Source organism: Sabethes cyaneus, chromosome 2, assembly GCF_943734655.1.
Source record: "Sabethes cyaneus chromosome 2, idSabCyanKW18_F2, whole genome shotgun sequence".
Lineage (NCBI taxonomy): Eukaryota > Metazoa > Arthropoda > Insecta > Diptera > Culicidae > Sabethes > Sabethes cyaneus.
In genome coordinates this window covers 190,330,068-190,344,023 of record NC_071354.1, presented here as the reverse complement: position 1 = coordinate 190,344,023, position 13,956 = coordinate 190,330,068, and the positions used below count along the sequence as shown (strand labels likewise).

The following is a 13,956-nucleotide window of genomic DNA, read 5'->3' as shown; positions in this document are numbered from 1 at the left end:
GAGTGACCGAATATGCGTCCATTGCTGACCGTGCAGCCAGTCCCCCTCGGAAAAGCGTGCAGTACGTTGTCACATAAAAAAACAGCAACCAAATATTAGGGGAATGTCGTCGTGGTTGGGCCATCTCTGGGCTTCTCCAAAGAAAATGAATTACACGAACGTCCATGATAAACCTAAAATTTTTGAAAATTTGAAATTGTTTTTTGAATTTGAATTGTTGGATAAAATCCTTTGAGTGTTTTTTGCATAGATTTATACTGCCGCTACTCTTGTACTCCCTAGCAGTGTGCTTAGGGAGAGTGAAGTAGCCAACTTCCTAAGGTTAACTTTAACTCGGCTAACAACACATTGTGGACAATGAGCGGGTCCTTCTCCCCACCTATTGCGGTCATTCTGCATTGGGAGGGCTTACTTAACGATTAACTCAGGTGATCTAGTTTCTGGAAGGAAATTCTTAAATACCCCTGGTACGTGCAAGTGATGTTGCTTGCCGACCGATTCCATTTTGACCCTTCATACAGGAGCTGATAAACGTGACCAATCGTTATGTTTGTACAATTCCCTTTGTCAAGATAGGCCCATTGCTATGAACGGTTGTTCTGCTAAGATAGGTGGTAGTCCCCATACATACATACATACATACATACATACGAAAACAAAATTTGAAGTTAGTTCAAAGTTCAATTGGGGTTGATAGTAGACAAGCCCATGTCTGGCTATGGTACTTCTAACGATGGCAACACTACGCGTGGATTCTTCAGTGATCCCTCGACAAGCGCTTCTATCATAGAAATTAACGAAAATTTCATTTCAAAATTTGCAATAATTTTAAGAACAATTTGATTGATATTACAAAATATCACATATAGATATACCCCGATAGTACGTACACCTTTGCTTCGTTTAGCGTTCGTATTATCGAAATGTACGTACTATCGGATCAAAATTTTAAGTTTTGAAACATTGTTGTATTATGCTTAATATTGCATGAAATTTCCAAATTTGCATGCACTATTGAATAAATAAATATTTTCGTGGTATTGACTTACTATAGCACTTTATTTTTAATTTTGTTTTAAATCAATGATTTTGCCCTCAGTGAAGCTTGGAATGAAACAAGTAAAGTGTTGCTGGAAAATATACGTACTATCGAGGTAAACTGTACGTATTATCGAGGTTACGTACTATCAAGGTATACCTGTACTGTTACAAGAAGCAAGACAGCAATACCTAGCATTGTACTATGGTATTACAAGCCTTTGACTGTGCATAATATATTAATCCATAGTGCTAACATTATAGCAACATTTGATGTACCCATCGGAGAGTTATCAGAATAAGTAAACGTAAGTAAACAAGTAAATAAGAAAGAAAAACGCGATTGAATCATACAAGGAAAACTTTGAGAATCAACGCTACACTGAAACAAAGATCATGGTAAGTGTTACCATATTAGAGGGTAAAATTAAGAGGACACACCAGTGAATTTTGGCAGAAAAGATTTCTGTTTAGCTTAAGCATTTTTCTAGTCAAAATTACTATACGTTACTTTCGATGTTAGCCCGATGCATAACAAAAATAACAGAATCGTAGTCAACATTACTAGACATTACCATGAAAGGTGGTAAAATTAGCTGAGAACATGTTGCTTGTACAAGAATCATGGTAAATTTGAACAGCTGTTTCATGGTACTTACGAAAAGCAACCGTTTTCTGCAAAATGGTACGAGATACCATGGTTCTTGTTTCGGTGTAATGTCACAGAACAGAAGTGGAAGTCCGAATGAGTCGGCGATCAAGCTAGCGTCACGAAAGAATGAAAGATTTTGAGCGCTAACAGATCTTCCAATTTAGAACGAATTTCGATGGTTCGCATACCATTCGATTCATAAAACTTACAGCAGTTGTATGACTTTCTTGAAAAGATTGTTTTCTAATCGCTACATAGTGAAAATCAACGAAAACTTTCAGTAATGCAAAAAATTTCCCATATATTTTCCGTCACGATTACATTCACCAAGCTTGTGGTTGTGGCTGCTGTTTAAAGATAGAGAAGCAGAATAAACTTGCGGCGGTTGCGTAGTCGTGCCTTCTTGACATGTAAAGACTATTAAAAAAAGGTAAAAAGAAAATCAAAGCCATAATCGCTTAACTTTTTGCTAGCTACATAACGCTGCACACAGGCGACATAGCCAGTCATGGATTGGCTAATGTAAATCAATTTTCGTGCCTTGACGGTTGCAACCGCGGAATAATTTTTAAGGTTTGAATTCTTTTTCTAGCATTTTGTTAATAGCTGAGTGCGTGAGGGAGATTTCTATTCTAAATTACATTAATGATTCGCTAATTGAGGGTTCGTTAATTGGGTATTCGTTAGCTGGGGCATGCTCCATATTTATTTTTGGCATCACAAAATACATAACAAAAATGCGATACAATTATTTAGCGCTATTATTTACTTAACACTATTTTACGCCCAGGTAGCTTCGAGGTACGATGCTGGTCTAACAAGTCATTCGTCGTATGTTCGAATCTCGGTTAGGTGGTGCTTGCTAGATAGAGTCAGTAGGATCGTTACACTGGCCCCGTAATTTTCCTGTACTGTAACCAGGGCTTGAAAATGGATCGCAAGTTGAATGTAACTGCCGTGAATGCGAACTTTCCGCATTCAAACTCCGCTTTTTGAACGATCATTTGACTGTTTTTTCAATCCAGTCAATCTCCCGCTTGCGCTGCTGCCGTCTTACAATTCATGCGGCATCTCAGCAAAAGCAAACAGTCGATCTCCCGTTTTGCTTTGCGCTTTGAGAATATAAACTGCAAACTGACTGGAAGCATACGGTGACGTATTTTTTTGTTTCTCTTTTTGTCTCCAAATCGGCTGCTCACAGTAATAGCACAGACAAACAGACATAACACTCGTTTTCCATTCTTCGTACCGAATAAACCGTCATTTCAAATTTTTGTTCTTAGTTGGGAATGTCTCCGTTTTGGTCAAAGTGGCGCTTTTTGGCGAAAGAAGGGGAATTCCCCATAAAAAATACTTGCTGCTTCGAGGGATACCCATGTTGCTATTTGATATTTGGGAATGTCGATCATAGATGGTGCTAGTGGTCAAGCTAAATGTGAGGTACGATAATTTTTGTTGATTTTTCTTTCAAGAGTTATGTCTGTTTGTCTGTGGTAATAGTTTGTCACCCGGACGTCGGTCCGACGCAAGCAAAATATTCGTTTGTATTGGACGGAATCCGACCGACTTCTTCCATGCACATGTAGTGGTTGTTTTTTTGTAGTATTGAATCATACGATTGTGCGGTTGCTTTTCGTTAGCGTGGTGATTGCCAGTCATTTGACTGTTTTGCAGTCATTCGTTGCTCCAAACGGTAAAGGCAACTTGATCGAAACAAAAATGTCAAAAAATTTTAGAGCGCGTTCGTTCTGTTGCGTGCGATCGGCGTTTGACTGAGCAAACTGCCAGTTGTGTTATGCATAGCGTTCGTATTCCACCTCTAAACGGACGGTGTGAACTTGAATGCGCGTTGGTGTGACTGCGGTAGAAAAAAAGGATCGGTCGAAGCCCTGACTGTAACAGCCGGCAGCGAAGTCTGTCGATAAAGAAGGGTAATGTCTAATGACGGTTAAAACCCATGGCTTTTTTATTTTACGCCACTCATAGGCCAATATGGTGTAAAAAGTTTTCTTTAATATTCAAGGTTTCTTCGCAAAAACCCTCCTAAAGTAGTTCTACGCCAGCTACGCGGTTGTGTCTGGAATACAACCATTCTGATATTTTGTTTTTATCTTTTTTTGGGAAGGTTTTCGCATAGAAGTGAATAACAGCAATATAAGCAGAACGCTCACTGCCAATCGCATAGCAGCTTTCACATGCTTTCGTGTGTTTTTGTGGAAAAATTGGATATGTACTTCCACTTCTGTTCTGTGCAAATGTGGTCACTTAAACTCGGATTCGTTTATATCTTTTAGTCGACAAACAAAATTTAAAAATCGCTGTGAAGATGCAGAAATTTCATACTACTGCCATCCTGGGTGAGATTGTGCCAAAAACCAAAAATGTTTATTTGTGAAAATTTATTATATCTATAGAAACTGGTGACCTAAATTCAAAATGATGATGAAAATAACATATTTATTCATAACTTAGAATGGAACATAGATAATATTAGCAAACTAGTTAGCCTAAACAGGTTTTCAAAGTTCGCGATCAAAAATACTCGAAAATAACGCTTGTAAAAAATGTCCCCCATAAACCAACCCAAACAAGAAATCGCATCAACTTGCAATTTTGAAGGTAGGTATATAAACTAATGATTTACAATGTATTGAAAGGTTATTATGCGTTGGATAAGCTTTGATTACGAAAATTATATTTTTCGAAACTTTGTACTTTTCGAGCTTCACGGGGGTGAGATTGTGCCAAGCCATAATGATCGATCCAATTTGTGGATTTCACATATACAACAAAAATACGTCAGTATACACCAGTACACTCACATCCTTTACTATTCAGTAAAATTTGGTTTCATTGTAACTAAACCATCTCTACGGTAGTTGTTAATTGAACAATTTAGTATATATTGACAAGTTTGAAATCAACATAGTTCCTAAATTGTGTGTATACTGAGCTAAAGATCAAACAACATATGTTTTTTGGCACAATCTCGCCCCGGATGACGGTACTTTAAAATTAATGGTATGTATAGTTATCCACAAATTATGAAGTTATTTCTGGAGAAAATTAATCACGATAAAGAGTGATAATATTGGAAGATAAAAGAAAGCATGTCTTTTTTTTCTTAAAATAATTTTAAATTTATATATTTGTATATTAAAAGTTCGTTTTTAAAATGCGTATGAGCCATTTTTGCAAATGCAAAGCTGTCTCTAACCCACATTATCTTGCTGAATAAATAAAGAATTTGGCGCTTGAGCCAGCTTGAAATATGTCTAAAACATGCATGCCGTTCGCGGGCCGTAGTTTGGTCATCACTGGTCTAAAACTCTTAGCACAGACAAACAGACATAACACTTGGAAGATAAATCAACAAAAATTATCGTACCACACATTTTGCCTGGACCCTAGTGCCATCTATGAACGACATTCCCAAATATCAAAGAGCAACAGGAGTATCCCTCGAACTAGAAAGTAGTTTTTATGGGGTATTCCCCTTCCTTCGTTAAAAAGCGCCACTTTGACCAAAACGGAGACATTCCCAACCAACAATAAATTTAAAATTGCTGTTACAGCATGCGAAGAATAGCACATGGCGTGTTATGTCTGTTTGTCTGTGCTTCGAGTTTTATTGTCGTAGGACTATATCTTACTGTAGGGTGTCAAAAATTCTCATCAACCGGACAGCACGTGACGAGTTTTCTGAATATATAAAAAGGTGGCGATCGTGGAAAAATAAATGATTATCAATATACTGAATTTTTAGAGCACTTAAATTTGACTTTTTAATATCAAAAAAAGATTCTGGTTTTGGCACGATTTAGATCGAATGGCTTAAATGTAAACTATACTAACCATCATTCAATCTTCGAAAACCATTACACCTATCTGTAGCACAAAACTTTCATTGAAGATTTGTGGTGTTACTTGTTTGCTTAACTCCCAATCGATACACAATTCCCGTGAGACCAACGCATGCAGCACTTTTACCATCGCTAGCCGACAACCTTGACAGACAGTCGGAGCAGTCAATAATAGAAAAATAAGGAAAAACTCCACGGAAAGTAGTACCATCGGGACTACCACGAGATATCGCAGGGGCTGGGACGTGAAACCGCTGTCATCGCCCCCTATCCGCAACACAAACTGTCGCGTTATCATTTCTATCTACAACGCCGCCAGCCAGCGCAGCGCAGCGGTAGCTATCACCGAGCGATTCCGTCAGATCAAAAAGTCAACCAGCAGAAGCCCGTCCGGACAATATAAAAGCATTAGCAACATTATTATCCTTTTCAGATTAGATACACCATCTGTAAACATTACGAACGAAACGAGCCGAAAAACGCATCCCGAGACGGGTAAAGTGATTTATCGCCCTATGCGCTAGGGGGTGAATTTTATGTAAAATCATGCGCTCCATTAGGGGGTTTACAACCGAGGCAGCAGCGCATTATTTCGGTGTCGGTGGAAATTTAATGGGTAAAGCAGCAAAACAACGGGAACACACAAAACGAGAAGGTGTCCGGTTTGGGGTGTGTTATGAAACAGCTGATTTTTATATCGGTGCTCACGCAATCAATAATATATATTCGCACCACGGCTATAAAACCCGGAAAAGCGGATGAGGATTTGTTTTCCATACTTGCCCGGTCTGGCGTTGAAATGATTGACGTTTTTACCGCCCAGCAAAATGGTGCGTGCATAGCGAATGAGTTTCAATTTCTGTTCGTTACTTCGCCTCACGAGTCAGGATCACTTACCTGTACGCGCGACTCAGTCAGCCCGATCCGCATGGCAATCTCCTCTCGCATGAAAATATCCGGATAGTGCGTCTTCGAGAAACATCGTTCTAGCTCGTTCAGCTGAGCCGGTGTAAAGCGTGTCCGATGCCTTTTCTGTTTGCCATTTTTGTCGGTATTCTAGGGTAAGAGTAAGAGAAATTGTTCACTTGGATGGAGGTGACCGGGCGCGGGCCTCAGGCAGGACGCCAAGCTACATTTACCTGATCCTGGTGGATGTTGTGTGGCTCGCAGAGGCCCCCGCCGCCTCCACTGCCGGTCGAGCCGCCGCTGTTGACGTGCAACCGATTGCCGTTGCTATCCGAACCGGTCGAGTTTGGAGGCGAACCGAAGCTGTTGGCGCCGTGCAGCGACGTCAGGCCCCCCTTCGATAGGTCGCACTCCTTCGGTCCTGCAAACGAAACCAAAAAGCGGAAAACCAGAATGTTACTATCACTAATTGATCTTATTGATTTTTATGTTCGAGTGTCCATCGGTAATGAATAGCCCAACAACGCTAATTAGTTAAAGCCATCCCAGCAATGCCCAACCAACGATTTGTCGTGTTGTACACTGCCACCGAAGCGTTGAGCTTTCGTTTCTCATTACTTTAATGTCAAACCTGTTCCTGGCATCGACAAACAGTTCCAACACAGTTTCGATAAAAGCACCGGAAAAGCTGAAATGCATTTCAGACCATGCCCGAACATCTTCCTAGTTCGAAACTTGTAAAACGCGTGACACCGACAGACACTTGTTCCATGTGTCCCTGACAAAACCACGTTCGGTTCAGCGTTCAGGTATCGCCAACTGGTGGGCACAGAGCAGTCGGAAGGATTTGGTCTGCGACAAAACTCCACTTTACGACAAAGTACGCCAGCTTGCATATCGGTAGAGCTAACTCCGGACTCGGCAGGATTTCGCACATCAGGACGAATTTCAATTCCTGGCAAAGCCACGTACGGTGTCGTGCGACTGCCATCCACCACCAACCAACCGTATTTGCGTACACATACAACCATATATTCGCACACATACGGTAGAGCAGAAGCTGGCGACAGTAACGACCGGAACGACAACGACGGATACGTGCATCTACATTCATAAAAACGAGGCAGCATGAAATAGGTTTTAATAAAATTAAATTAAACATTATCACCGTTTTCAACGGTTGTTTTTACGTGCACTGGATCAAGAGGATGGAACGATGGCGAACACAGACGTAGAGGGGCAAGTTGGCGAAAGGACGGCGGCGCTGCCGTTTGGCTGCAAAGTTTTTCGCACCTGCTTCGGAGCACCATCGACGACGACGGGAAACCGCCGACGGAGCTTGTGAGTTTTTTCCTTTGTTTTAAAGGTGCAAATTTTTTGATGATTCAGTTAACATAACGGGTGTATCATTATGGTTTTTATCTAATTTGATTTTTAAATAAAAATATTATTTGAAGAATTTTCATAAAAGTTGAGATAGCATGGAAGTAATAATCGTTAAGGTTAAAATATCTTTACGCTCTGTTTCGATAAAAATATAAATCTTCCATGACAAGGCTAGTGCATGCTTTATAAATAATATGACCAGGCAAATATGCCAGTAATGGTGTTAAAATTTCTCGAGTATAGGGTTAAGGGTTCTTGTAGCATTAATAATGGAGTCGTCCACATCCACGTCCACATGCTAGAGATTCGTTGATCAATTTATTGAATAATGTAAGTTTACATTTATTTATTTACATATATTTTGGAAGAGTCACTTGGCCTTAAATTTGTCTACATGAATTGAATTAAAGTTAAATAAAACTAAAACTACGTAGCTTGTGCGCAAACAAGCGCGTTGATTCACCGAAATTGAACAGCTCCTAAAACTTCGAAAAAGTTCCTATGATTCAGTAATAGGCTCGTTGTATCTGAATGCAGTCCGGTGAAACTGTGTTTGCAGTTATCCCGTTGTAATGCCCGGAAATTGAGCATAGATAGTAGGATCGTAGAATCAACTTCGCCATTGACAATTTTAGCTACAAATACTGTCTGTTGCATTTTACATCTGTGTTCCATTGTATCAAGCTCAAGTAAAAGGAGTGTAAGGAGGTAAGTTATCCGGATAGTGCCATGGAAGATATCGAAAAGCAACTCGGATGAATCTCAGGTCGTGACCACTAAGGTATGAGTTCAGTCAATCGACCATTAGTTGAGAAGCACCAAGCCGAGATAGTTTTCGTAAGTTTATTGTTTGGACAATTCAATCAAACGCCGCTTTTAAATCTATATAAATGACATCGACTTGTTTCTTGTCTTACATTTGCGAAATACGCATTGATGTAAATTCTGGCAGTTTCACACCACTCAGCATTATTTCAAATAATTGAGATGCTGCTGAGAGATAAGTGATTCCACGGTAATTTCTCGCATTATGACGATAATGGTGCACCGTAAGTCCAAGTGACGGCTGAATACATGACCAGTCATCCATCATTGCATTACGTTTGACGTTCATTATTTTATAGCGATACTGTGGTGTTTCTTTGGCGCCCTCGCATTCTGGAGAGGATGGTGATGCAGCGTGGTCAAACCGATTAAAGCACTGCCAAAAGCATCCATGTCCAGATGAGAACTACGTTAGGTGGAGGGTCACCTTTCCATGCTTCCTGTTTAACCAGGTCCCCAGAACCGGTATGAGTATGTGCGCTTATTAGCCATTTAGTGCGCCACAGGTAGTCAGAAACTCTCGTTCTGCGCGGTGACGCGGCGATGGTCTTGAAGGCATTTTTGACATCGATCTTTATCACTACGCAATATCACCTCTTCGTTTCTGTTTAACCGACCTTTCGGGCTTCTCGACTAGGTACTAACCGAATAGCGTTAACCATTAGCGACCATTTCCGAAAACCAAATTGCATCCTCGACAAACTGTCTGGGTTCTTCGTTAACGTCGTCTTTTGGAACAGTTTTTCTAGTGTCCCCAGCAGGCAGATTAATCTAAACGATGATAGACTTTCTGGAGACTTTTCCTGGTCCGGGCGTAATACCAGGCTCTGTATCGTTCACATATCCGAGAATGGACCTCCCACTAGACGGGTCTGTCCGGGAACCCTTGGATCTCTGTTTTTATGACTATGTTTGGAATTCCAGATGATTCTATAACATTAGCCCGAATGCGACTAGCCCGAAAGCAACTGACCCGAATAACACAAGCCCGAATGTAACACAAGCACGAATGCAGCACGCGCCCGAATGTAATACCAAGACGAATATAACACAAGCCCGAATGTAACATTAGGAACTCCGTAACCCAGAATCGGCTGGCTGCGGCTTCGAAGTCTGTTGTATAAAAACAGAAGATTAAGTTTTGAAACGGAGTGTAACACCCGGGCTTTGATTTCGGATCGGTGGTGCGATGCCCACACTCTTACTTACTTAATCAGCTCCAGGCCGTGGTTTTCTCTGCCGTACGAAGAAGTCGTCTCCATTCTACTCGGTCCATGGACGCAATTCGCCAGCCACGTAGTCTACGTAGCGTCCGCAGGTCGCCTTCCACTTGATCGATCCATCTTGCTCGCTGCGCGCCCCGCCGTCTTGTTCCAGTCGGATCGTTATTGAGAACTTTTTTAACCGGGCAGTCGTCCGACATCCTCACGATATGCCCAGCCCATCGCAGGCGACCGTTTTTGCGGTGTGAGCGATGGGTGGTCCCTAAGCAGCTGATACAATTCATGGTTTATTCGCCTCCGCCTCGTGCCGTCTTCCATCTGCACTCCGCTGTAGATGGTGCGCAACACCTTCCGCTCGAAAACACTAAAGGCGTGTTGGTCCTCCACGAGCATAGTCCATGTCTCATGGCCGTAAAGCATTACCGGTCTAATCAGCGTCTTGTAGATTGTTAAGTTCGTGCGGTGGCGAATTTTGTTCAATCGCAGCGTCCTACGGAGTCCAAAGTAGGCACGATTTCCTGCCATAATGCATCTTTGTATTCCTCTGCTGATGTCGTTGTCTGCGGTAACCAGTGAGCCCAGATACACGAACTCTTCTACCACCTCGATTTCATCACCGAATTATTCGGCATTCACTTCTCTAGAACCTCTTCCTTTCATGTATTTTGTTTTCGATACATTAATGACAAGTCCAATCCGTTTGGCTTCAGCTTTCAGTCCTATGTACGTTTCCACCATCCTCTCAAAGGTACGTGTAATGATGTCAACGTCGTCAGCGAAACCAAGAAGCTGGACGGACTTCGTTAATATCGTGCCACTCGTGTCTATACCCGCTCTTCTTATCACACCCTCCAAAGCGATGTTGCCGTTCAACAGTGTGATTGCGCGGTAAATACAACAATCCAACTTGTCGCCCTTTTTGTAGATCAGACACACGATGCCTTCCGTCCACTCCTCCGGTAGTAGCTCCTCCTCCCAAATCTTGACAATGACCCAGTGCAGCACTCTAGCCAGTGCGTTCCGACCGTATTTCAGCAGCTCGCCGGGTAGCCGATCAGCCCCAGCCGCTTTATTGTTCTTCAGCCGACCGATCTCTTCTACTACCTCCTGGAGGTCGGGGGCTGGTATTCTGTCGTCTTCTGCACGTGCTCCAAGATCTGTTGCCATATCGTTACCTTTATGTTCAGCAACGCAACTGCAACGAGTTTTTGCGACGCTGTTTTTAGCTAACAGCTACAGTCGTCGCTCTCGTTCGTCGTTGAAGCCCGAGCTAGTGATATCGATTACTCGCGAGGGTTCGCACTCCCGCCCGTGAGTAGAATCGAAAGCGAAGATGATAAAGAAAAGAAAAAGTAATGCAAAATTTGTATCCCAGTGCGCCACTAGCTTCACGGGCAGCTGATTGAGCAATAAGTTTTTTGACTCGCGAATAAGCTATAGAGAAAGACGGTATGAGACTGTGCGTCCACGAGTGTGTGGGTAGCAGAATGTCTGCACACAGCAAGGGCGGCTGTTTCTTTTATAAGCGTTGTGTACGCGTTGAATCACAGAGAACAGACATTCATTCAGGAACAAATTTTTCGGGAATTCTTGGATAAAATTTCAAATAAAATCACCTAATATGCTAGCGTCACCACCACTATAGTTTCCCAACTAAATGATTCTTTTGATTTGCACACTGACAACCTTTGGCTCCTCTGGCTCTAGTATGTATGGACTAAAAGCGTTATGCTAGCGCCAGAAGCTGGCTGTTGTGAGTTTAGTATAAAATTTTATGCACCTTCAGCGACATCATCACTATAGTTTCCCAACTAATTTGATATAAGTTTTATCCAAGTAGGGACCTTTCGCTAGGATGTCTTTTCTCTGTGGTTGAATGCAATGCTTCTCATACTCTTTCGCGTGTGAGTAGGCATCGTTGATTCCTCGCTCAATTCGCAACATTGCTTTTGGCTTTATGGAATCCTAAGAGTACTCAAGAACAAGACGCACAACAATAGTAATTTAACTGCTGTTATTAATTAATATTGTTTGAAACGATGGTTCTACAATTAATGAAGGAACGGTAGGGGAAAGAAATGAAATTTTTTGGTGAAGGAGGGGAAGAGCGAAAATGAAAGGAGGGGCGGGGGGATATTGGTAGCTACGCTTGACAAGTAGTCATTTTGACTCCTACCTTTTGTCCAATGCTGGAAGGTGCCTGAGTCAAACCAAGCTATAATCTGAGGTTATAACCGGATTCGAACCCACAACACCCGCCAGGGTATGTGGTTCGCTGGTACTTGTACCCTTGAACCATAGATTTAAACTTCTCGCTCGGTGGTAATCTGCAATTGATGTAGGAAGAGGCACAATATGTGTCGATAACCCAACCAAACGCGTCGTTATCTTGATAAGTGGATTTTGCAGTCTCCTTTTGTCCAGCGCCTCTATGGTCGACAATCGATGACCCGTAGAGGGTAAACTCGAAGTGACAGAAAATCGGGCGTGAAACGTCCTCATCATTACGTATTTATTTGTGCTTAATAATGCAGCCATCGCGGTGTGACAGCAGGATCCAGTTGAGCGTTACAGGAAAAAATAAAGTTTTTTAAACCAAATTTTATTTAGATTACTAGAATGTTTCATGTGGTTGTAAAAATCTAACCTACTCAGAGATCTAAAAATCAAGCTTAACTTCACAAATCGACTTTGAACTATACAGATTATTGCTAAGAGACCAAATTAAAATGTTCACTTTCACTTCGAACATACGACGACTGGCTTGTTATGCCAGCAACGTACCCCGCAGCTAACTGGACGGACGTGAATAACAAATAGAATTGATTTACCAACTATTTCAGGTCTTATTCTTATTCAAAAAATTCAAATTTTTTATTTCAGATTTTGATTCTGCAGTCTATTCCGCTTATTTTGATACTAATTTTGTAATGATCCGACCATGGGAAGTGGCCGAAACACGATCATACACATAAGAGTTCCAGTGCGGCGTGGAACAATCTCGACGGAATAAAACGCCGCTCCTGGAAAACCACCATTTTCGAACTTTATGTACCTTTTTCTCAGAAACTACACAACATATTGGAACAAACTTTTTTCTGTTTTGTTGGTAAAAGCTTGGCAAAGACTTTTATAACTTTTGAGCTTTGTAAACAAAACACAGCTTGAGAAAAACGAAAAAATAGAAGAAAAAATGCCCGAAAAAATAAAATTTTGTCTTCTTTTTCTTTTTTCTCTGGCTGTGTTTCGTTTACAAACCTCAAAAGTTATAAAAGTCTTTGCCAAGCTTTTACCAACAAAACAGAAAAAAGTTTGTTCCAATATGTTGTGTAGTTTCTGAGAAAAAGGTACATAAAGTTCGAAAATGGTGGTTTTCCAGGAGCGGCGTTTTATTCCGTCGAGATTGTTCCACGCCGCACTGGAACTCTTATGTGTATGATCGTGTTTCGGCCACTTCCCATGGTCGGATCATTACAAAATTAGTATCAAAATAAGCGGAATAGACTGCAGAATCAAAATCTGAAATAAAAAATTTGGATTTTTTGAATTAGAATAAGACCTGAAATAGTTGGTAAATCAATTCTATTTGTTATTCACGTCCGTCCAGTTAGCTGCGGGATACGTTGCTGGCATAACAAGCCAGTCGTCGTATGTTCGAAGTGAAAGTGAACATTTTAATTTGGTCTCTTAGCAATAATCTGTATAGTTCAAAGTCGATTTGTGAAGTTAAGCTTGATTTTTAGATCTCTGAGTAGGTTAGATTTTTACAACCACATGAAACATTCTAGTAATCTAAATAAAATTTGGTTTAAAAAACTTAATTTTTTCCTGTAACGCTCAACTGGATCCTGCTGTCACACCGCGACGGCTGCATTATTAAGCACAAATAAATACGTAATGATGAGGACGTTTCACGCCCGATTTTCTGTCACTTCGAGTTTACCCTCTACGGGTCATCGATTGTCTGCCAGGGTGTGATACCACGACGGCACGGCACGGTACGGTACGCAGGACTTCGCCTTTCATTACTCACGCGGCTCGTAAGCTGCTGTTGAAAATTTCA

At 41.3% G+C, this 13,956-nt stretch overlaps 1 protein-coding gene across 1 annotated transcript in view; it reads right to left on the bottom strand.

Moving 5' to 3' along the window:
* Window positions 1–13,956, bottom strand: part of LOC128734807 (homeobox protein orthopedia) — a 124,221-nt gene that overhangs the window by 90,836 nt on the left and 19,429 nt on the right. The window contains exons 2-3 of the mRNA XM_053829164.1: window positions 6,693–6,880; window positions 6,451–6,609 (exon numbers count right to left, since the gene is read on the bottom strand). Coding sequence (XP_053685139.1) covers window positions 6,451–6,609; window positions 6,693–6,880 — 347 coding nt within the window. The remainder of the gene's footprint in view (window positions 1–6,450; window positions 6,610–6,692; window positions 6,881–13,956) is intronic.